This window comes from Cupressus sempervirens, chromosome 5, assembly GCF_028749045.1.
Source record: "Cupressus sempervirens isolate cs-2001-9-10 chromosome 5, ASM2874904v1, whole genome shotgun sequence".
In the NCBI taxonomy this organism is placed as follows: Eukaryota; Viridiplantae; Streptophyta; class Pinopsida; order Cupressales; family Cupressaceae; genus Cupressus; species Cupressus sempervirens.
The window spans coordinates 562,677,737-562,703,791 of record NC_143122.1 but is presented as its reverse complement, the minus strand read 5'-3'; the positions used below and the strand labels follow the sequence as shown (position 1 = coordinate 562,703,791).

Sequence of the window (26,055 nt, the reverse complement as noted above, 5' to 3'; positions counted from 1 at the left end):
ACAACAGTATAGGAGGTGTTCTACAATTTCTTCACTTTCTTTGCATAATATGCATCTTGATGGTCCCTCAAGACCCATTTTTAAAATTCTATCTACTGTTAGTATTCTCATTTGCATGGTTGCCCAAAGAAACATACCTGCTTTGGGGAGTCCTACTAGATCCCAACATAAATTCAGTGGGAGGGTAATAGCTTCCCATCTTTGAAAATTCATTATATTCCATTTCAACAAGTTTCTAAATTAATATAGATATGCAATCATCAAAATGCAAAATAGAAACATATCTAAATAGAAAGAAAAACAGAAACATATAAATATAAAATACTATATATGTATCATGTATATATTATACGAGATTGTTTATGTATGCTAAATAAAATACTTTGTTGTCTATAACAAATATTGATGGTTTAGTAATAAATTTAATTATCATATTGATGGTCCTCTAAAAACTTAACCTATCAATTCATACGGTCTTACAATTTTTTAGCCCATCATATATGGTTCAGAAATACAAAAATGACCAATACAACCATCAAATTCTAGGCCTGCTCTCACTGATCAAAAAAAAATATTCTAGTTCTTTTTTAATCCAACTTCTTAAATTAGATTTTTAAATTAAATATTTTAAATGAAGCACACATTTAATTAATTTCTAATAAATTAAATATCATCATATTTTAAAATTTTTTTAACCAATTTTCTAAATTAGACTTCCAAATTAAGTATTTTAAATTAAAGCACATATTTGATTAGTTTTTAATTAATTAAATGTTCTCATATTTTAATATTTTCCTTTTAATCAAATAATATTTAATAATTTTTAATATTATATAATTAACTCAAACATTAATTAAATTATTTACCAAATAAATCACATAGTCAAATCCACATAAAGGAATATTACCAAAACTGACCAAAACCCTAAATTAAATGACATGTGCAAAGATAAACTCATGGGTTTAAAAAGGATGGAAAGTCAGATACATGTCCTCCTTCTTAGGACAAGTAATTAGGCTATGTTTGGGATTGGACATTAACATTATCTCCCTATTCTTGTTAGAAAGGACAGGGTTGTTGTTGCACCAAAAGATCAACCTATTAATGCTCGATACAACCAATAGTCTTATAGAACCATAGGAGGCAGTTAAGTCATATCGCGAATCTTGCGAGGGACACTAGCCCAGTGCCAAGAATCCCCCTCCTAGCATCACTCATCTTGACCAATAGGATTTGAACCTGTGATTGAGCTTTGATACCAATTGTTAGAAAGGATAGGGTTGCCGTTGCACCAAAAGATCGACTTGTTAATGCCCGATACAACCAATAGTCTTATAGAACCACATGAGGTGGTTAAGCCATGTCGCAAATCATGCAAGGGATGTTGGCCCACTACTAACAATTCTTACCATTGAGTTATTGTGATGAGGCATGCTCATCCTTACAATTTAGGGAAGTTGATGTTTGGTACCTCCAAATCTATATAAAAGATGAATATGTACATGTGCATATATATCTAAGCAAAACAAACAATGGCGGAGAGTGATATATTGTGTAGCTCCCGACTAGTAGGTGACTACGACTCCCTCTCTCAACCATATCACACACACACACACCATACACATGCAAGTATGGGGTAAGTACAATAATAAATCCTAAATATAAATAATAACATATTCTAACATGAATATCTCATCATCATGAGGACATAATAAAAATTTGTCTAAGAAACACCATATGCCATTATCATAAAAGTAATTTCATTAACTAACTTTCATTAGCTTGTTTTCCATTTGCATTGCACACCCATTTGAGGATTCTTGGATATTGACACTCGTTGCTTCTACTCTTTGAATCTCTTGTTCTATGGTGCATCTTGCATAGCTTGGTTCATTTGAGAGCCATCATACTACCATTTTGCACATTTGCACATCATAAATAGAGAGCTATAAGCTGCTTCTTGAGGTACTCTTTATCATGGGTATTCTCAAGAATAATGGTTTATGGAAGTGTGACACATTTTCATACACAGCGATGGCAAACATATGAGAAAAGAAAATAATAGTGACACTTTCAAAAACATAATATTTATTCTATTACAAATGATAGAGCAAAACCATAATTGTTTTGAATAAATAAAAGCAACAAGACAATTAGCTATCCATCTCATTTGGTGTTGTCTCACTCATAACTAGACAACAAGTAGATTGGTTGTATTTGATTTATGTAAATAATCATGCTATGCCATTCTTTCATTACTATTATAAAATACCTATACAACAACTATAATATATAAACATATAAACATAATGAAAAACCCCACCAATAAATAAGGTAATTTTTTTTTGGATTGGTAAGAGGCCCAAACTAAGATTGATTATAATGTTTTGTGATTAATTATTATTATTATTTATTAAGCTGAGTAGAGAACCCAAGACCTCTTGCTGTAGGCTCTTGCCTAATAAATAATGTAATTTTTTTAATAATTCAATTTTAAAATAAAATAATTCATAAATCAATAAAAATAAATTTTAAATAATAAAATAATCTTTAAATAAAATTTATTTATTTTCACACAAATAAAAATTTATTTATTTTCACACAAATAATGTTGTTAAATTTATTTTTCTATTACATGTAGTAATTTAATTAATTTTATTGAGTATAATTTATATTTTAAATTTTATCTTATAAGTTAATAAGATTATTTAATTTAATTTAATTTATTTTGAATATTTAAATTAAAATAAATAATTCCTAAGAAATTTAGGCAATAAGATTATTTAATTTAATTTAATTTATTTTGAATATTTAAATTAAAATAAATAATTCCTAAGAAATTTAGGCAACAATCTACAATACAATGAAAAATTGTGATTCTCATCTCCAAATCTTGGATTTACTTAAGTCCAACAAGAAATAATTAATGTCAATAAATAATTATAATTAATCTCAAAGACTTAAATATAGAGTACAATATCAACATAAACTATCAGTAAATTTTTTTTTAAAAATCAATTGTTAATATATATGTGATCAATATCTACGACAAAATTATCATGATTTGTTAATATATATGTGATTGATATCTATGACAAAATTATCACAATTATTGAAACTCAAGCCCTCCCCTTATACAAGTAGTAGTTAATAAAGAAAGAAGTGCTACTGCCGTCCATTAAAAAATGACAAATTCTTTCATTCCCTTTTTTACGAGAATATTTAAATTAAATATATAAAAAACCTAATTGTATCGAATTTTCCAGAGTCTATGAATATTATTGAATATTTTGTCAAATTAAATCTTGTATTTTTTTTTTTTTTTCAATCGACTCCATCATCTCAAAAGAACAAATCATAAAAAGATATGTTCCCAACTTAATCCAAAAAATTACTGAAAACTACAAATCAGATTCATCATCGCATCCAAAGGCCCTTTTCACTTTACCAGCGAGGGAGGAAACATTTTAAAAACATTGGGGAGGGGGGGGCGGTAACAAAGACAGGAGGACCATCTCAATCCACGCTCTTTACACCCTGCCATCGTAACATATGTCTTTTGACTTGCAATTTTTAAGAGACCCATATTTTCTTCCGTGTCTTTTGCGGGGACAGTTTTTCCCGAATGAAGAAGAGTGGTTCGGAAGAAATCAATTTCTTAGCTCTCTCGATTCCTGCGGATGTGTTTTCTTTTGATGAGCTGAAAAACAATCAGCCCATCGACATTATTACGCTTAAATTATTATTTCATGGGGATCTGTTATTGCTTGCCAACAAAGAAAACAGGGGAGCCAAACAACCCCGCAACCAGTGATGAAAAAAATCGCCAGAGAAAGAATTCTAAGTATGCCAACGCCCCACTGGGCAAACGGACAGTGTTTGGATATGACAGGGATTTTGATCAGAAATATATGATTGGTAAATTGCTGGGACACGGCCAGTTTGGGTACACTTATGTTGCCATTGACAAGGTTTCCAATGAAAAGGCCGCCGTAAAGAAGATCGAAAAGAAAAAGGTGATTCTTGCTTTATTTTTCTTTCAAATGTCAATTACATTGTGTGAATTCCTTTCTTTCATTTGCGATGGGCGGGTTTTAAACAAATTTCATGTGGCCAAAGGGGTGCCAAAGTAGTAAATAAAAAAAACCCATATATGTAAATATACACTAGTTTAATATACAAGATGCTTGAAATTGTGTCAATTCTGTTGTTTTCTTTGCTGGAGCATTGATAACTTTTTCTGAGACCTAGTACCAAGCGAGCGATAACGCAGGAATTGGACTTGTTCCACACTTCTGTTGCTTCTACATTTAATAATACGAACATCGCTTTTTCTACTATCGGAATTTCGTTGGATGCTTAAATTGGAGATGCCTACTTCAACTTTTCTGATGATGATGATGTTGATCAGGAGAGCACAGTTGAATCTTTAAACTACAAAGTTTTATACAGTTGTTAAAAAGCTTTTGGATAAAATTTCAAGTATAAATGTTTTGGGTCAGGCTTCTTGAACCGTGGTCTAGATAAGTTGCAAATTCAACGATCATCTGAATCCTAGCCTCATTTGTAGATTTGCACAGTTTCATTGTCGCTTAAGCCACATTGATGAGTATTTTACTATTTACTTTCTTAGGACTCTGGTTCTGTGGGTACCGAGATCGTACTCGTGAACATGATCTAGGTGAGTGCATTTACTTATTTAGATACCGTGGATGTCTATTATGAAAATAAATTCTCTGAGTCTTTTTTATTCTATTGGTTATTATGAATTAGAGTTGTCTTGATCTAAGATATCATGTGATGCGGAATTGTATTTAGAATCATAATATATTGGCTTGCTTGAAAGGACACACATCTTATTCTACTAAAAGTAGAATTTAGAATATACGCTTGATACAATTCAGGCTAACCAGTGTGGACAGAGAAACTTGTTAACGATATTGATTACCAGCTCGATGAATTCAAGCTTATATACAAGCACCATCAGAAAGCTAAAACAGATGAAGCTGTTAATAGTTCAATTTAAGAAGCTGAGATGCAATACTGGCAATTGGGAAACACCTAGAATGGATGGGAGGAAATAATATATTTGTGTTATATCTCAATGTTACCGGAGACAAAGGCATTATGTCATGGAGAGCTCAGCCTACATTGGATCTAAGATGGGTAAATCATTTCTCTGATAGTTGAATCTTGAAATGTCTCCTTTGAAGAGAGGATTTAAGAAAGGCAAGGGAATTTTTGACCTAAATTTACTTTAAAAGTCCACCTTTCAGAAAAAAACTACAATGGCTCGATTCCAGCTTTGCTTCCTTTTTAATTTTGTTGTTTTGTCTATTATCACTTTTATAATTATGTATAAGAATGCCAGTGAAATCCTTCAATTACTTAAACAATTATGTGATTGGTTTGTAATAAGGACAACCTCACATTATTAAGATGTGGGAAAGCAAGGGTGATCTGGACAGCATTGTCCTCTCCAAAGCCTTTTCTAGTGGGGAGAAAGTTTAGAGGTTGAAAATCCTGAAGTGACCAAGTACATTCAGCATTTATCCTCTTCGCTAACAAATACCTAAAGATACTTGTGTGCTAGTGGCTTCCCTTACTTTATAATCACATGTGCCAATGCCCCCTTGCCTTCAATTACTTAGCACCAACATGGCAACACACATGAGAAAATTTGTCCTTAGTGTAATGACTTCTCATAGAGGTCATCATGAGGTGAGTTAAATCACTCATGTATCAATGCCCACATAAATTAAAAAATCTTATGTATAAGAGTGCTTAAGCTACATTCTGGTCTCCAATAGGCAATTGCAAATAAAAATCTTTGATAAAGATACCCACTTTATGGATTCCATTCGAAGATGTATATTTGGCTCTATTTACTTGTTTAGTTATGTCGTTTGTGTAAGTTGGCTCTTGGGTTTACAGTGACAATTTTCATTGCATGCATTGAATGCTACAAGTGAGTCAACTTGATGCAAATAGGATTGATTCTCATTTAATATTTGATGATTGATTGATATATAATGACAAATTGTAGGTTGATGGACAGATTTCATAATGTTTAGGTTGGAGCAATTTGTGATTTTCAGAGCAAATCATTATTCAGAGCAATTTGTGATTTTCATGCAAATCATAATTGAAAGATGAATGTATCATTGATCCTTATGGGATAATATGTTTCAATGTATTATTATCAAATTTGATAATCGCTTCAATGCTATATTTTGATGAATGACTTGAATGAATTGACGATAATCGTTTCATTTTTAAATGCTCTTCCAGATCTTTGACTATTATTGAACTCTTTTAGATATTTCTTTTCTTTGAATAGCATATTCATTAGTTCACCTTTTCCCTATAGGATGACAAGATCATTACTTGAATACCAATTGTGATCTCCCCTAGTGAGGAAATAATCTAGAACTAATTTATTTGTGAATCAGAAAACTAAGCTATTTCAATTATATTACTGAATTAGGAAGAAGGTTGGGATATAGCGGACTGTGTGAAATCAACATCAATGGCGTTCTTCAAGGTTTCTGGGGATCCAAGCCCTTAATTCCATCCCAGAATGACCTTGAGGCAACTTGATCCCATCTTGGTCAATCTTCAAGGCATCTTACAGGGACTCTAATCCTTACCCATCTCGGAACTACCTATCAGATGTATTAAACAGTCCTTCACTATATCTTGTTCTTCTAATTCAGAATTATAATGAGTATGATGATTATGTATTGAATTAATATTAATGATAGAGGGTGAGCGGGACACTTACCTCAATATTTTCCAAGTCAAATTGGTGAATTAGAGCGTCTGCTATGTATAATTATGTTCTTACATTCGTCTGGTTATACCAGATGAAGATATTGGTATGGGAATTCCCTTAAAACCTTTTGATGGCAAGCTCACTGAACTATACCACAACAAGTCTACTTGAATTCTGCAGAATAATTCCAGTCTCCTTAACTGTGCTTTATCTCTGTTCGTTACTGTTTGATTCATGTCCTTATTGTATCTTCCCATGTCTGTTTCCCAGCGCCCGTTCTTGCTATAAATGTGTTTCCTTATTCCACACAACTCAAAGGAGGAGTCATAACTCTCCATATCGGTATCTGACTCATTTTCTAATTCCGTTTTCAGCTTGTTTATTAATTTAATTGCTGCCACCGTGGACAGAGATACTGTTATGTTTTTTTCTTTGTCCTTTTTTATCTCTCGCAGTGCCCCTTCTTTTGAGCCAGTTGTTATTATATATTCTTTTGCAGTAAAAGGACACGACTCTTATCCCCGTTCTGTCTTTATGCATAGCCGCACAACGTTAGGAGAACTTTAGTTTGTTTGATTCTGTGTTGGTGTTAATCCTTTCTGTGTCAGATGTAGCGATCCAATTTTGACATTATGGATAATTTTGGCAATCAACACTGATGGTCTTATATACTTTACATTGTATTGGTCTTCAGTAATGATATCATTGTTTCATTGGTTTAATAATTACTTATTATTCTCATTAAACCTATTGTATAATACCAGGACATTCGATAATTAATATTTAATTATTTATCAATGACTATTATTTGTTTGATTTGTATATTAGTCTAATTCCTTCATTAAATTATTTATTTTATTAATAATATTGATGATTATTAGTAATAAAAAAATTGTTACGGGTAGGGGATATTACAATGTGAAATGACTGCAGTTTTTCATTCATTTACAAATATGATATCGATTGGTTTGGTCTCTTTGTAGCATGGAAATCTTTCTTTGCATGTCCTGCTTGCCTCTATTCAATTCCTCTCTGCTACTACAAATCTTTATTGGTTAAGGATAGGGTCCAAGACTCCAAGGATGATCACAGAATCTTTCTGAAAGTATTACTGGTTGTTGTTTTGAATTAAAAATCTTCACATCACAAGTGAAAGACTCATTTTCTTCTCATGATTTGTTAAGGTGGAAATTTGTGCGGCTTGTCTTTGATCATTATCTTTTTCTTCTTTGAAGGATTTTACTACCAAAGATAATTCTGCCGCACCTTACATGATCCTCTACTGCTCAGGTCAAATCGAAGCCTAACTCTGGTTAACATTTCCAGTTGTCCCTCATTGTTTCTTTGAGCTTAGCGGTTATTCTACTCAAGTCTAATGAAATTGAGCTTGGAAGGTGGTATGATCTCATGCTTCTGGACTGCTGACTTTTTACTCAGTTTTATTATTGTGGTATAGTTATTTTGTTCAATAACCTTGGTCAGCAAGGTGAGCTTAGTTTTGGTGGCTTCATTCAATCTTGCAACGGCTTTCGCTTTGCCCAGGGGTCCCTTATGCTAATCTTTTTTGGTGGTTGTGAACTTTTCACCTTCCCCTTTAGTAAGGTTGCCTATGGTCCCTTCTAATATGTCACAGTTTCTACCCCGAATCTATTTTGGCTGCAGTTCATCATGCTTTTGCGTGTTGTCAATCTATTTCTTTATATGATTCTCAGCTCAGCCCAGTTTTTTTCTTGGTGGCCAACAAACTGTCCCCATTGTTTCTTCTTCTTGTTGAAAATATCCTTTAGCAGCTTCTCCCACTTGAAAGTTTAGGCTTCCTTAGCCTTCTTCTGTGCTTGTAGAATATTCGCACAGATTAAACAATAAAAATCGGTGGCATTAATTTATTTATGCAACATAAGTATGCATGACAAACTAAGTCACAAGGTTTAAATTCGAATTCGAGTTCAAATGAAATTTGGCAAGAATAAAAATTTGAAAAAAAAGAAAAAGATATTAAATTGAACTTATATATATTTCTCAATCCGGATGAAATGGCAAGGGTCAAAATTCGGAAAAAAAACGACATTAAATTGAACTTATACATATTTATCAAATTTTAAATATAAATAATATATCCACAAAATTCTCAAAATAGTTTGACATTGCTAAATAATTAAACTAAATAACTTAATATTTTTTTTTGTGATCGGTAAGAGGCCGGAGCCAAGATTAATTATTAAGTATTGTTATTAATTTCTTATTTTATTAAGCATGGATAGATTCAAACCCAAGACCTCTTCGATAAGAGGCTCACAATTTACTGTTGTGTTGTAGGCTCTTGCCTCTAAATAACTTAATATTATTTTAAAATAAAGTAATCTTATTATAATTAACAATATTATATTAAATATCGTAAAAGTTGGATGAAGTTCAGAAAGGGTAAAAATTCACTGCAATTCGAACTTCATGGATGAAATTTGGCTAATCCTGTGACTAGATGACAAATATTGTAGCTTCCTCAAACATCGTGAGTAACCGCCCTCTAACTAGGTATGGTTAATGAAAATAAGCCACCCTCTAATTGAGAGTAACCACCACCCTCTAATCATTGAGTGTTCCTTTGTTCCTCCTTAGGGACATATGTTTTGGCAGTCATTTAGTTGTGGAAGGGCATCAAACAGAAGGAAGCAAAGGAAATATAGATAAGAGATGTCTTCACAACAGTCAGAGTACATACAGCAGTATTGAAGGGAAGAAAAGACCATTGGTATTGTTGAGCAGCGATACCCATTCAATTATCAGAACAAAAGCAATCATAGTAATACCCAGATCAGGCATAACAGACCCCCCTCGATATTTGAGTGCTGTTATTACAGCATTTAGTAACTAATAGTCATCTTTGTGGTATTATCATTGCCTATGCATTTGTCAATCACTTATATATATATATATATATGATTTGATGTAAATGCATGTAACAATAATCTGTTTGTAAACTTGCATCATTAAAGAAGGAAGGAGGTGTAAGGTAAAGAGGAATCATGAGGATTGACATGTATGTAGGGACCCCAGATAGATGTCCATGTTGCTTGCCACTAGGGCCAAGAGGGCCAAAGCTCTGCTCTTGGACTTAGATAGGACAATCAAGGAACCTCCTTTGCTACTTTCTCTTCAACTCTGTAATGATGGCTTTTGAATCTTAGGAGATGCAACATGGATAGGGAAAGAAGGTACAAGCAGCCTCGTCCATGATGCCTACCACTAGGGCCAAGAGGGCCAAATTGCCACTCTTGGGAGTAGAGTGGGATGGCTTCGAGCGGACCTATCATGATTCTTTTCTAATGTGTTTGCATTGATGCTATAAATATTATATGAATATCATGTGTTATGGACATACCCTAATAATAGTTACATATATATCATACGTGTACATGTTTCTTATGTTATGATTGCAATCCATGATTACACTATTCGAATTTTGAAGAGAGATTAATTTGGTAAGATGTACCATTAACCCTTATTTATTTCCATTGTGATTTTTAGGACAAATTTGAGGACAAAATTGGAGATCAAAATACACAAGTAAAGATTGGGGACTTTAAGGACATTAGTAGGCTAAGGGACAAAGCTAGACAACGAGATACGTTTTATTCCCGAGTAGAAACTGCGAAAATATAAGAATAATCTAAAAATAATTTTTGGGGGGTACGCCAATCAATTAAAAATATACTAAAGTATCAAAATCCTTTAGGATGGTCTTAGATATTGGACCTCCATTTAGTGGGTAGGCCTTAGGCGTTGGATTTTAGGTTCAGGAATAAGATAAACAACAGATAAAACAATAATTAACTCAAGACACAACAATGTATCCTACGAAAACCCTCCAATCTGAGGGAGAAAAACCAACCACAAAAATATATCTTTATTAATGATAGTCAAAAGTCTGATTTATAACTAGTACTAACAACACCTTTCTTAATGTTCATTCACAGACCATGATCATCTTCATTATTTTAATATTGATGTCTCTAAGGCAAATAAATAAAACTACATGCATATCATCTCACAATCAAAGAATATTAAACTGTGATTTGCCTGACTGAATGCCTGCCCAGACTCATCAAGTTCTCTTCCTCATGAAGAGTCTGACTCTTCATTGCTGGACTCTTCATTGTCTGAGTCTTCTGTTACAAAACATTTCAAATATGTCTGCCGAGACATTTGAAAATTCTGCAGTTACAAGGATGATGACTCGTCATTATAAATATTCTTTAGTTACTTGTAACATTACCTCAGAAATTGGGAGAAAAATATCTCGTGAAAGCTATATCTCCTACACTCCTCCTCTTAGCTAGGGAAGGATTTTTCTAGATATCCATGTCATGGAGTCTCTTAACATGTCACCTATAATGGCTACACCCATTGTGGAAAAAAATTTCGACACAAAATCTCTCAACATGATAACACCATGGAATCACTCAACATGACATCCACCATGGCTACTCCCATGTGTGGGAAGAAGCATCTACAACACATCCCAAGCTCACATCGTGGAGTCACTCAACGTGATGTCGTCACAAAATCTGTCAACATGACATCCACCATGGCTACTCCCATGTGTGAAAAGAAGCATATATACAAGTGCCCATCAAAAAATCACACAATGGATGTCGTAATGAAATCTCTTAATATGATATTCACCATTGCTATTCCAATGTGGAAAGAGGCTCATCTATCAAGGGATTTCACCTCACATTTCACCATCTCAAGAAGTATGCATTACATTGGCTTTCACCTCATATTTGTCTCTCACAAAGAAATATCCACCAAGGGCTTTGACCTCATACGTCTCTCTAAAAGAAAAATATACATAACAAGGGCTTTCACCTCATATTTCTTTCTCACATAGAAACATACATTACAACAAATCCTTATGATGATGTGACTCCCTTTGAAGCTCCAAGCACTTGCAGTAACCTCGTTACCTGTGTTTTCCTGCATTTTGTCACCACAAAATGTAGGTAACAGTACGAAACTTTTTCAAACTAGTTTTGTATTTCTCTAAGCTTATCTTCAGCAACTCCTTCTATTTTAACAAATGAACGATATGAACATTTGGGAAATGTATTCGAAGATTTTCCAATTCTCACAGAGGGTCAAGTTTCTCAATTTGATACATCTCTGACAGGTTTTGAGTTATTCATGACATAATCCTCTCATCATGCACCTATGAATTGAGGTGTGCAAACTCAATCTTGCTTAGTTACCATGGATATACAATCAGGATCAATGCCAATGGTCTCCACTGTACCTACTTCCACAGATGAAAGTTTCAGCTTGCCTACATGGTTAAGCATGATCACAATGAAGAGAAGGAAAGTGGTTGTACCCCCAGATAACCTTCTGGCAAAGAAAACTAAGTCCAAATCTTTGAAAGATAAGATTGTTTGAAGGATCTTAGTTGATTAGGAGAAAACCAAGTTTGTAGAGGTTGTTGAGCCCCGGGTGGACAAACCTGTTGAAGAGCTTACCCGTTTTGATTACAAGTTGACCAAGGTAGAGATTGGAAAGAAGTCATGACTTAGTTGCTTACAGGATGCCCAAGATGCGCTTGCCAATTTATCAAAGAGCAACCATGAATTATGGGAGAAGAAAAATCAGTTCAAACATGAGGTTGCTTGCTTAAATGAAGTTATTTGGCAACAATCTTCTCAAAATGCTGTTGTTGTGTCTATGACATCTAGGTAGAAATGGATAGTTGAAGATGCCAAGTCTTGGGTAGGAGAAGTCATTAATGAAGGAGTCCAAGCTATTACAAAAATACAGTTAAAGTCCTTAGACGTATCAAAGACATGGATGAAATGGAGCAAGATTTGATTTTCTCCTTGACTCAAGAAGATGATTTGAAAGGGATTCTTAATGACTGGGACAAGATTGCTAAGTTTGATCTAGACGCTATGGTTTCATGTGACATTCTTCCGTCATGTCAAATGTTCTTCAGATATCAAGGACTTATGGGCTACAAAGAATTATACATTGAGAAAACTGATAACAAAGTTGCAAGCAGCCCTTGGAGATTTCCAAGCAATAAAAATAGGGATCACATTTGACTTAGAGCAAATGGGATGTCAGATTCTTGATGAACATGGTAATCTGATAGCAGTTGAAAGAATGACTTCAGAATATACAATCACGGTCAATGCTGATATAGATTTTGAAGATTTTGGTTCTCACACAATGAACAAATTTGCTTTGCATAAATCTTTGGCAAAACACTTACAAGATTCTATGGTGGCAAATTCCAAGGTTGTGCAATCAGCATATGCAACTATAGTAAGGATAGAGGCGATATCGAAGTCAATGGAGATTTTTGGTCTTCCTACAATGCATGATGTTATCATCAAATTTAAGGCACTAAAGAACAATCTTTAAAGATTGTTATTTTGTTTTTATTTCTATTTGTAGATCAAAGAGGATGCATTGCATGAAAAGATGTAATTACATGTAATGCGAGTTGCATGTGCAATTGCATGTAACCCAATAATTTCTCTTCTAGTTAGACTTGGTCAAAGTTGATTGAGTTTCTCCCACTTTTTCCTCCATTTTTTCTCAACTCCTTTGCCTATATAAAGAAGTGCCCTCTTATTGTAAAATCATCTTTTATTTTATGCAAGAGAGCTTTGGAGAAATTGTGCCAGTAGAACTTTGATTATGTAGCCCTATTTTGATAGAAAAGTGAATACAAAGGAGCAATTGAAATTGAACTTTGATTGAGTGCAATTGTTACTTGTGCGGATTGGAAGCTTTGTTTGTGATTTGCATATGTTATCTTTAGTTCATGTAATCTTGTGTTCTTGATAATTGAGTATAATACGAGTTAAGAAGCAATTGGAGCCAAAGCTTTGACTAGGAGCAATTGTCGAGATATATAGACTAGAAGCTTTGTTTGTAGCTTATATCTCTTTCTTGATTCACAAAATAATTAGGATATCTTTACTTTTGGAAGTCTTTGTGTCTTATTAGTAAAACTTATTCATAGAGAATTACGACCAGACTTAGAGCCAAATTGGTATACTTTTAGCTAGCCTTTGAGTTAGTGTTAGTTTTATTGGTATCAGCTTTTTCAGCTTTTAGATAGAAGTGTAGTTAGAGATTTCACCCTGCCCATTACTCGCTCCACAGGTAAGTGGATTCTCTCCTGAAAGTTAAGAGGGAAGAATATTGGCAAAACTCTTTTACAAAATCTCTCGACTAAGGACTTCTTGCTTACCTTGAGTAAGTGGATTCTCTCCTGAAAGTTAAGAGGGAAGAATATTGGTAACGCTTTTTTACAAAATCTCTCGACTAAGGACTTCTTGCTTACCTTGAGTTGATCCAAGGAATGGTGAGAAGGGGGAGCCTTCCCTTTAAGGTAGGAGAGACTTTGTCTCACACACTGTGGCTGATCTTCCTATTTTGAGACTAGATTTTACCCAAAACTGTCAGTTGCAAAATATCCATCCAACAACTTGCTCGTTCAAGACTGTTTGCAATGCTTGCCTTATAGGAACATTTTTCAACACACACCTTTGAAACTTCTGACATGCTAGAGTTTAGGACTGTCTTCCTCGACCTCATCCCAGATCACTCTATTCTGAATAAGTTTGTAGAGCTACCAATGTCAAATCGAGATTAATTGTGCAATTTTGTTCTCTGTAGCTGAAGTGTTTTTCAAGGACTTCAGCACTTGGCCTTGCAACAATGCAACTCACTTAGCTAACATATTCACTTCTTCATAGAAATCCATCTTGATCCCTACCTTAGAGATTGCAAAGAATCTCTTTGGAAGCGAACTCCCCTCTATTGATCTTAAAACCTATAATGCACTCAACACATGCCTTGAATTCTCGGAATTTAACTCCCTTTGAATGTCATTGTCATTTCCTCTAGAAGAAACTGATCACAAGACAATCTGAATAGGTTCTTGTTCTCCGAGACAAGTCTCGAGTTATGTACCACCAACTCAGTCCTATGACAACAAGCTATGTCTCCAGTCTCCAGCCTACATGTCTTCCTCATAGGATGCATCAAGTTCTTCCTCTCTTGAAAGTAATCTCTCATCATCCTTATGCTCCTGGATCTGTCCTGGGCATATTTTAGAGAGGTTGCTAATAGTTCATAGAATCAGTCTATCTCGAAGAGAGATACCATTGCTAGCAACATACATGATTCACCATTCTAATGTATGAATTAATAACTATATTAAAGATTCATGGACATTATTCAAGGTTATAAATACTTATCTCTTTATTGTCTAATCTTTGTCACAATCCACCAATTGTAACACACATATGCAGACCCCAAGAATATGCATGAACACCCTGTATTGCTCATTGGGCTGACTCAACAATATCAATCCTGTCAATGTGGCTCTACTCAATTGCTGGAGAATGGCTTTTATCTTTGCTTGAATCAACAATAGTATGATGATTCTAGTCAAATATTTTAAGGCACGGTTCTTCCAATATGCATGGTGCTTGCCCACTAGCACAAACACGAATACATAGCTGACCTCTGCCACATATAAGATAATTTGCTGCAAAAAGCTTGGAATGAGCATTAACCTGGGACACAAAGACCTTGACGAATGGATTGATATGAGGTCGAAAAAATATAGTAGACTTCTGATAAATCAACACTTAATGTGAAGTCCTAATAAGGGTTTCCCTAGCTCCATTATGAACTGATATAAAAAATCTTTCAATTGGTCATGATGAGCAGGATTAGTCACCATGGTACAAATTTCTTTGTAAGGATTTGTATACATTGTTTTATCCAAATACACACTCACAGTCGCACTAACAAAAACATTGAATAGAATCCCTAATCAAAGCCTTACACTTGTTGCTGCAAATTATGTCAAGAAACCCGAGATTAGGCCCCAGTGTTCGGATCTCCAGCTCTCCAGGTTCTAATACCTTGTCCATAATTTGCTCTGCAACTCTAGAATCTTGGTCGTACTCGTTATGAATCCTTAAATATATTTTCTAAACAATAGTAGTCTCAGCACCATAACATCCCACAATCTTTGAATACCGTGCAAGATTAAATCCAACTGCAATACAGAAAAACAGACACTTTATTGAAAGACTGCTGCGTCAAATGAAACTGCTACCCTTACACAAGAAGGCACTCTTCAATATCACGAACGACTGTCCATTTGATGCCTCCAATGTATAGAATAATGAAACGATGACTGAATCAATTTCTTGACCCGATGGAGCATATGACCAGTTCAGATGTCACCAACTAATATTGACAGCAGCAGAGAATGAAAGGTTGTGAAACACATCACATGAGTGCCGAAGCAGCAACCTCAGAATAAATAACTATCTTAGATATAGACAACAATCTCAGGTATGGAGGAAAGATGTGTAGGACACAGGTTTACTACTGGGGGTGGGGGTGGGGTGAATTAGTAGGAAAGTTGTCCAATTCCAATCTTCAAACAATTACTTCAGATTGAATTGTAAAACTAAAGTATCAAATGAAAGATATAAGAGAAGCACCATAAGATCAAGAGACAATGCACAAGAATATGATGCGGAAACCCAACAGGGAAAAACTACGATGAGTAATGCTGCTAGGATCTACTGTCCTAATCCAGTGTCACAAATTTTAAATCCAGTTGCAATTTCAAGGGCTCCAATCCCAAGTAATCACCAAACCCCTTGTATGAGCTTTAACTCTTTCACAACTTGAGGACCTACTCTATCAATCTGAAATCAATTCAGTTGAAAATACAAACTTTGAGTGGTTTGAAGATCAAATTACACTTCTTTGATAGTAGTGTAAACTGTTTGCAATATTACTCTGCTTAATATAATTTGAGATGAATTTGTTTTCAGGCCGAATCAAATTAGGCATAGTTTATATGAACTTCAACACTGTTTCAACGAAGCACACCTTTAGTGGCTTCAAGGAAATATAGGAGCACCAATAATATTACCTTATGATATAATCAATTTGATTTCTAACAGTTTGTCCACTCTGACTATTTCTGAGATTGACAATCAAATTTCTAAAAGTATTATGCCTGAAAACTTTGAGACACAATTAATCACCAGATGAACACACTCAAACCAACGCAACTGTTTCTGAATTAGCCACAAAAAGCTAAGTTACTGATGCTGATGCGGGTGGGGGGTGCTGATGCGTGGATTTTTTTTTTTTGGGATTTTGGATGTGTTTGGGTGTGTCCATACATAAATATATGTGTGTGTGTGTGTGTGTGTGTGCGCGCTATAATTTATGTATACAAAAATATACAAGAAATATACAAAAATAAACCATTCTGTAGCAATTAGCATAATCAAATTGAAATAACAGTAATAGGAGAATGAATGGCCTCTTTTAGGGCCGTTTTAGGGTTGTGAGGAAAATAGGAGAAAATATATAATAAAAAAAACCTATTTAACACATGTTTTAATAAGTCACTTAAGTGACTGGGCACTCAAAATGGTTGGATGCTCACGGGTGCGCCCAGATGCTCTCCCAAGCATCCCGTGTGCATCCGCAGGAGGGAAGCAAGATTCCTGGCAGCATCCACGGCGCATCCTAACGCCTTTGAGCATCAAAACTCATCCGCACCCGCATCTGCCCTATTTCCAGACGCATCGGTAACTTAGGCAAAAAACAGTGAAGACACTTTCTTAATGCTCCATTCTTATGACATTCAGACGCTGTTATGTCTGATCTCCAATCCTCAAAATGTCTCTACACTGCTGCTCCAGTTTTCTAATAAACACTCACACAACTTTGCTCTCCAGTACTGTATTTCAGATATAAACATCTAAGAATACATTAGTGTCTTAAGTGGACTTAATATTTTTATTGTGCACTCTTCAGCAACAACCTTCATATCACAGCAATCGAATGAATGACCATTATAATATTTATTAAATGGTTGACTAACTGTAGGCAGTGAAGAAGTTCTTGTTTTGTTGCAAATTAGCACCAACTTCATCTTACATGGATGCCTTTCCATCGTGACTTTTTAACGAAAACAGAACTTTTAATGTGTGGTGCATTTTGTCTGTTAGTTACAAGTGTATAAAGGCACATCCTGATAAACTCTTATTGCCTCTGTAGATAACATATATATATATTTTAAATGCTGTGGAGATCTCCTTGTCTATCTACGCGAAGCAGAAATTTCACGCCTCTCAATATTTCACATAACAAGGTACAAACTTTTTCAAACGCATCCCGTTAATTTTGGATGAATGACTATTTTTTGTATTACCTGCACACATGGCATCAATCGGTACTTCTGGCACTCAATTTTACTGAAGGCTATCATTCCTGAGAGCAGCGATTAAACTCTTCCAACTTTCAGATGCAGTCTCTGTGACGTCATTTCCAAACTCAACTCAGTTAATATGTCTGTCTTTGAGTAATAAATATTTTGCCTGTTGGTCATGGATGAACAAACCAAAAAGAATATATTAAATAGTGAATGTCACAGCTCAAATAGACGTTTTGCAACAAGAAGTCATTACAAGAGTCTTTCCGTTAAGCACATTACTATTCTGTGTATTATGACATCAATGACTAATGCAATGTCTAACAAGATGTATCAATATTAAAGCATGGACACAGTTCAGACACAACTTGGAGCCAGGCCAGGCACAAGATAGGGACCTCTTCTTTCCCCATGACAAATCCAGAGGCTTCATCACATGGATAAATTATTCTGAAGGAAAAAGGTAAAGAAGTTAATGATATTCTTATTGCCCAACAGTAAAGCCCAGACTCACAAGATTTAAGAACCACTAGCACAACTGAGCAGCTACAGAAAACCAATGCAATTCTGTGCAAGGAGAATACACAGAAACGATATCTATGCATAAACAAAATCCACCTGAATGTAATGCACCCAGTCTTCCAGTATCAGGAAGAATCTCCAATGATGATTCATGCTGAAATGCAATAGATCACATATCTGCAAATTATTCCATGTAACAATTTTGAATATTAAATAAATTACAAATAATAGTGCTTCATAACTTTGCTCTGATTTCATTGGGCATAGATGCCTCATATACTATATGGATAGTCACCTTGTACACTTTATGGATTTTCACGTAAGTCTTTGATCTGCAAGTTATATGAAGACTCATGGCATTTCACAGACCATCTCCAATGGGCACGGATGAGTGTTAGAAAGAAACCTGGCTCTGATATCTTGCTGTTTTTTAGGATCAGAAATAAGATAAATAACAGATAAAATAATAATGAACTCAAGGCACAGCAATTTGTCTTGGGAAAACCCTCCAATCTGAGGGAGAAAAACCCAGCCACAAAGATGCATTTTATTAATGAATAATCAAATGTCTGATATACAATCAATACTAACAACACCTTTTTTAATGTTCATTCACAGACCATGATCATCTTCACATTTTTAATATTGATGTCTCGAAGGCAAATAAATAACACTACATTGGTGTCGTCTCACATTCAAAGAATATCAAACTGTGATCTGCCTGATCGAATGCCTGCCCAGACTCATCAAGTTCTTTTCCTCATGAAGAGTCAGACTCTTCACCGTTGTTCATTGTCCATTACAAAACATGTCAAATATGTCTGCCAAGACATTTGAACTGCAGTTACAAGGATGCTCAATTGTCATAATAAAGACTCTTTAATTACTTGAAAGGTTATCTCAGAAACTGGAAGAAAGATATCTCTGGAACCTATATCTCTAACACTATATCTCTCCAACACTACAGATGTCAGTTTGTGGAGGGACATCTAGAGTTTCTTATGGATGAGTAGGAGGCTGCAATGTCTTTTAATTCATTGTGATCTTTAGTCTCCCTTTTTGGGCCATTGTTTTGCTACTGGTCTATTTCTGCATGTGTATCCTTGGTTATTTGTGTCGTGCCCCTCTCTCATGGGTTTTTTATAAGCTAAGTTTTGTTGTTTGGTTTTAAGAGGGTTGAGACCCCTTTCAAAATCCCTTTTTAACCCCTAATAATTTATTTATTGTATTTGTTTCATCAGATAAGTGTAGTTTATTTTTCTTAGATAAATCAATCAACATAGTGTTCTCCCAAAATTTTAAAATTCAGGCTTCATAAATACAGATCAAAATCTTGGCTTATAACCTACTTGGCTTCCTTTGGAGTATCTTTGTTGTTGACGTCTCACCCTTCTTTTTGTTCCCAGTTGGTAACTAATGCAACTTTTGTACCTAATAAGCAGTGGTACAAAAGTTCACATAATCCCCGTCCACTCGAGTTGCGTGTGTGTCTTTTTCCCCAAGTCTATCCTTAAGACTCATTGTTGTTGGCAAGTCAGCAGTTTTTTGAACTCTTGTACCCTTGCACTCAAAGTGTTTTGAAATTCCTCGACATCCCTGACTTCTCTTGGTGGTTGGTTCAAAATGCTACCAAATCTCCTACTACACAGGCTGCACAATTTTCAAGGTATAATCTTTTCAAAATCTTGAAAAGTACTCTTTTTAATGACAAGTGTGATGAAGTAAATACACCAAAGGCAAGGGCATGATTTAAAGGGCAGAAAGATGTTATGGTTTGCCACTGAAATTTATTTAACTTAAAAGCTTCATCCATAAGCGAAAGGTGGTGACATTTCTGGATTTATTTTCACACTGATAGCTAAAGAAAACATACTCAAAATGGTGCTTCATGCTGGTAAGGACTTCCTTTTTGAAGAACAAGCTCCTTTAGTTCAGCCCTATTTGAATTGAGTCTAGAGGGAGCAAGAAGACATTGTTGCCCAGCTACTCATACTTGCATGAAGGGAGAAAGTCAGTTATGCCGATTACCGAAGGGTGACATTTGTCCTGGAGGAAGAAGAGAGACGAGCTGAACTTCACAATCTTCTCTTGGAAATAGAGCTAGCTGGAGCTAGGAATCCTGCCCCTAGAGACAACTGGTTATATTGTAATAATGTAGGAAGCTCAATAGCTATGATAATGGTAAGAATTCAGGTATTTAAACGGTCTTTTTGTTTTTGTGGACCATGCTCCTTTCTTGGTTTAGTAACGCTTACTTTCCAAGATCTTTATCTCTAAAGGTAGCAGTTACTAACACATATAAGGCCTTTTTAGGTAAGGTTAGAAAGGAGCAGGCAATATGGGGGACAAGAAGGAAACATTTCCTATTATCTTTCATACATGGCTACTGTTCAGGGTGGAAAAGAATAAACATCTAATCATTTTGTTATCGAATGAACAGAAAAATAACATATTTAAATTAGCTTTATATGTGTGTCTTTCTCTAGGAATTTTCCTTCGAGCAATATCAATTTCTCTTTGATACTCCTCTGTTATGTCTAGTTATGTATGCACTCATTTATGGAGGCTTTGAATTCTGAATGTTTGTGTCATAGTTGGAAAACAAGGGCCTAGCAAAAATTTGTCAAGCCCTGAAAAAAAATTTGGGAAAAATTCGTCCAGTTTTTGAAAAAACTCAGAACTTCAAAAACAGCTAAAATTTTATTAGAAATGCACATTTTTTGCAAAATTCAATGAGAAGATATAATCCAATGAGTCAATTAATGTGAACACAAAAGAAATAAGTTGAGTCTAGGTATAGATAAAGTTTAAATGCGAAGTGGGTACAAAATCACATTCTTGTGGGGAATTATGATGGCTGGAAGCAAAATAGTAAATAGTTTCTACAAAACTAGAAGTAAATACATCATTATAATTACATCTTCCTATTCCCAGCTCTACTAGCAAATAAGGGAGAGGAACTAGAGGGTCCAGTCCTAGTGATAGAAGCCTGTGCTGGGTGTGATTATGCTTCCTTGCTCAGTATCTACTGATGCCTGTGGCTCACCTCCACCTGGATGTATCTCTTGTCACTGGCCTTAAATTCACTCGAACCCGCCTCCAATACTTTGCAATCACCTAGCAAGGGCTTAGAAGCCCACTTTCCTCCTCTCTTCATTCAAGTCATCACAAACAAGAAATGAAAGCTAACTGTGCCGTTTTTTTCATCTTAATGCTTCCAGTAAAATGTGCGAGAGTTTTTTAAAAAAACTCACCGACTAATCAACAAGTTTTTACTTAAAACTCTGCGAGTTTAGTCTTTGATTTTTTCTCCTTTTAACTTGCCATCTCAAAAAACTCGGCAATTAATTGCCATTCAGTGATTCGTCAGCGAGTTTGCCATCTCAAAAAACTCGGCAATTAATTGCCATTCAGTGATTCGTCAGCGAGTTTTCCATCTATGGTTTGTGTATATAGAAATAATTGTTGGGTTTCATTTCGTTTCTTCAGTATATGTGGGCAATGGATAAATGAATTCACATTATTTGTATGTGTTTCTCCATCCGAAGTTAGATCTATATTTACATTTGTATCACAGCTATGTACAGATGTTAGTTTGCCTTTCTTTCTTTCTGTTTAAAAGCATATCCCACAGAACCAAATAAAATCATAAGAGGGAGCTGTACCTCTAGAAGTTCAGAGGAAGATCACCCACGTAACAGTGATCTCTCCAACTGTTAGTTTCTAGTTGTCTTTTGTCTCGGGTATCAGTGAGTCGTTTCTTAGGTTATTTGAAGAAGACAAATCTAGTAAAAGACAAACAGATCCACAAGAAACAATATAAAATCCAATGAAATTGAAACAAATCAAACCAAGACATTCAAACTCTCCAAATGAGTAAAATGGCATTGAAGAAAAAAATCAAGAAAACAAATTCTAACATTCATGTCGACAGGCCTAATAGAAGCACAAAAGCAATTTCAATAGTTAAACTAGCATTTAATGTGCCTAGAATCACATTTAAATCAAATGAGACTTGTGGAAATAGGTTTATCTTCGTTTCCAATGTTCTCTTATATAAGCAACTCTATATCCTATAAGATCATCTAATATAGCAATCCTTACAATTCCAAGAACTCTGCTTCCCATCTAAATTACACCTTAATGACCTATCCATTTATTATTACCATGCTCACAAGAAACACAAAATCAAATAGATGATTTAGTCATATGTTAAACACGACCACCACTTCACTTGTTTTCATCTTGACCTTTGGCATAAACATCTTAACCATCCATTCTAGTGAATGATTCCATGTGTGATGATTTGCATGTATACATATTTGGTGAACTTGATGTGAAGCACAAATCCTTTTATATTCTTTCCTCCTTCCTGTTGCCTTTACTTTATCTCTCCCTGTCTACCATTTATTCTACAGTGCTTATAACACCCTCAAATATTTTTGGATTCGAGAGACTTCAAGAGCAAATTCCTCCCTTTCCCAAGATTTCAATGCCATCATCATTAGGTACTGGGAGTTTGATTCATATGGACTCAACAAAAATTATGAAGATAATATAAGCAACATGACTTTTGAGAAGGCCATGTGACAGGTTAGATTTCAAGAGGTTATACTTCCATTATAACATGCAGCCTTTCACCTCCCTAGAGCTCTCACACATGTCTCATGACACCTTGAAAAATTCATCAGTACACTTCACTAAAGAAGAGTGGGAATGGGCATCATACCTTATAGGGAGAGGGCTAGCTACATCCAGCAACAAGCAATTGACATAGCTCAAGCTTGTATCATTACCATTCTTAGCCCTTACGGTACCATGCCTCTTGAAACACCTTATTCTAATGTGTGGCTTGAGCAACAAGTAATGGCATAACACCCTTCACAACCTAACTAGAACTACAATATGCAAAACCATCCTTTACGTGATAATCTTGTCAATTATCATCACCCTAACCTAGGACAAGCTCAGACACCCTAGTTGTTCTATAGTTTGATCCAAGTCAAGTTCACTGCAATAGGAGAATACTACCAAAGTCAAGCTTCACAGCTACTTGTCAATAGTGTCTTCAATGCCCATTTAAAAATAGAATAAAACAATAAGAAAAAGATAGTGGCATATGGAAAATACAGACCTTGCACACTCCAATGAATAACATATGGGTAAAGAATTCATTAAAACATCATAATGCACGCCAATCACGAGTCATCATTAAAGTGAAATAAGAAAAAAACGTACAAAATAGGATGCATGATATATAATGATGTCAAAGGCTTTTGATCCACACTAGAGTTGGTTAAAATCTGCTGCCAAATCCACCTTTCAAGAGCAACATGACAAACCACATCCTCTAAGGAAAAAAAAGAGCTTGTACCTCTTAAAAACACCACCGGTTCCAATTAGGGAAAAATCTTTCATAAAGACTGTTGATGCATTAAGGGAGTTGCCTTCAACCAGAATATTCTTGAAACCAAGGGAAGAAGCCAGAAAAATCCTGGAAATCTCAGCCTTTCATTCTGTTTCATTATTCGTTGGGCAGCCAAGAAATAGAAAACCACCTTGAACAAATCTACTTCACTCATCTTTTAGCACCATAGCTACACCAAGAAGACTTGGATTATCCCGACTCCTTATATGCTCCATCAGATTCGATCTTCATAATTCCTTCCAGGTTTCTCAACCATGACAAATGTTTTCTAAAATTGAATTGCTCTAACTCCATTAATAGGGGAACGGATATGCATTTTAAGAACTTAATATCAGTAATACAAAATAATCCTTAATAAAGATGCATTTATTAATATATACATAGAAAGCGTTTAAGTACATTTAAATTGTATTATGGTTTCATAAGTGTGTTGTTTATCATTTTCACTTCAAAAATCTTATTGAAGATGTTTCTGCTTTAAATCTTTACTATATATTCATTTTCGAGCTCATCAGCGAATCATAACTTGGGTCCTTTATATATTATTAATGTTGTTTTGATTCTAAACATTCTTTTTTGGTGAATATATATATATTTTTTAAAAAGAATAACCAAATTTGATTATTGAGTCTTTTATTAAATTTTAATCATACTCATTAACATTTTTGTATATATTTTATTTTCAAACAAACATAAGCTTATGGTCCTCTTAGGTTTCATGAATGAATGCTGTCAATGTGAATTTTATGCATTTGGAGTTTTATTTAGTTATGATTTAGATATTATCACTGAGAGTATGTCTCCTGGACGTGCAGATGCTTCTTCCTGTTGCTGTCGAAGATGTGAAGAGAGAGGTTAAAATATTGCAAGCCTTGAGTGGGCATGAGAATGTGGTCCATTTCTACAATGCATTTGAAGATGATGATTATGTTTACATTGTAATGGAGTGAGTATTTGCAGGTTGATATAAATCTCAAATTATAACCAGTTAAATATTTTCATTATCTTTTTTTTCTGAACATTCGAAAATTTGCAGTTATTAGATACATACAGGTCGTAGTGATCATTAAATTCATTTGGAATATTCATTTTGGAAATTTGTAATTCTTTAAAAAATCTGTAATTATTGTGTTCCTAATTCAATATACAGGTCCATTTGAATCTCTAGCTTGTAATAAGTGCCATCTATTCTTTGTAAATAAAATGTTAATTTTACCCGGGGGGGGGGGTGTGTTCAATCATTGAAAAAGGGGGTGTATTGAGTCATTCCTTGAAGCACTTCTTTGAGTTGTCTTTGAATGCTTACACATTTCCCTTCAATACTTTCTTTTTGCACTTCGAATTCTGCAACAAGCTTACTAAGGATGGAGCAAAATTGTCTCATTAAGCCTCTCACACCCTTCAATTATCATGAATGGAAATTGGCCATTTCCCTTATCCTAAAGAATCAAGGGCTATATAGGGTAACTATGGGAAAAGAACCCAATGCTGTAAAAAAATGAGGAAAAATGGTATATTAAGTGCTATCAAGCCTTTGGACTATTGTGTCTAAATCTATTTCCAAAACTTTTATTTTATGTGGAAGCCTTGAAAACCCCTAATAAATTTTGGATAGCTCTGTAAAAAATCTTTGGGAAGATTGACAAACTAAGAAGTAAGGAGCTAGAAAATGAACTCGTAAGTTTGAGTCCATTTAATTTTGATACTTTGTAGGACTATTTCACAAAATTCAACTCAGTGGCATAGAGAAAAAGAATGATCAGCTCCTCCTTTCCATTCTTTCTAGATTATGTCTTGAATACTTTGTTTTTGTCTCTGCCTTTTATTCCACCAAGAGAGCTCTTGGAGCCACATGGAAAGTGCCATCTTTTGATGATTTATTGTAGACTTAACAAGGGAACAAGACAAGTTAATCCAGATGGGGACCTTGAAGTCCTTCAAACCACAACCCCTCATTGCAGAAAAAGGAAAACAGAAGGCTTCACACAAAGGGCAGAAACAAAATTATCAATAAGATAAAGAAATTAAGGATGACAAGAAATGTAACAATCAAAATGACACTTT

At 34.7% G+C, this 26,055-nt stretch overlaps 1 protein-coding gene across 5 annotated transcripts in view; it reads left to right on the top strand.

The window, feature by feature from the left end:
* Positions 1–3,509: 3,509 nt before the first annotated feature.
* Positions 3,510–26,055, top strand: part of LOC149557174 (calcium-dependent protein kinase 18-like) — a 188,999-nt gene continuing 166,453 nt past the window's right edge. For 3 of the 5 annotated variants that reach the window (XR_016364851.1, XM_089831881.1, XM_089831882.1), the window contains exons 1-2: positions 3,562–4,016; positions 24,807–24,937. Coding sequence is in view for 4 of the 5 variants with exons in the window: in XM_089831881.1 (XP_089688007.1) it covers positions 3,750–4,016; positions 24,807–24,937 (398 nt within the window). In the remaining variant the exon portion in view is untranslated. Of the gene's footprint in view, positions 4,017–17,887; positions 17,982–24,806; positions 24,938–26,055 lie in introns of all 5 variants that reach the window. The other 2 variants (XM_089831883.1, XM_089831879.1) reach the window with 2 other exon arrangements.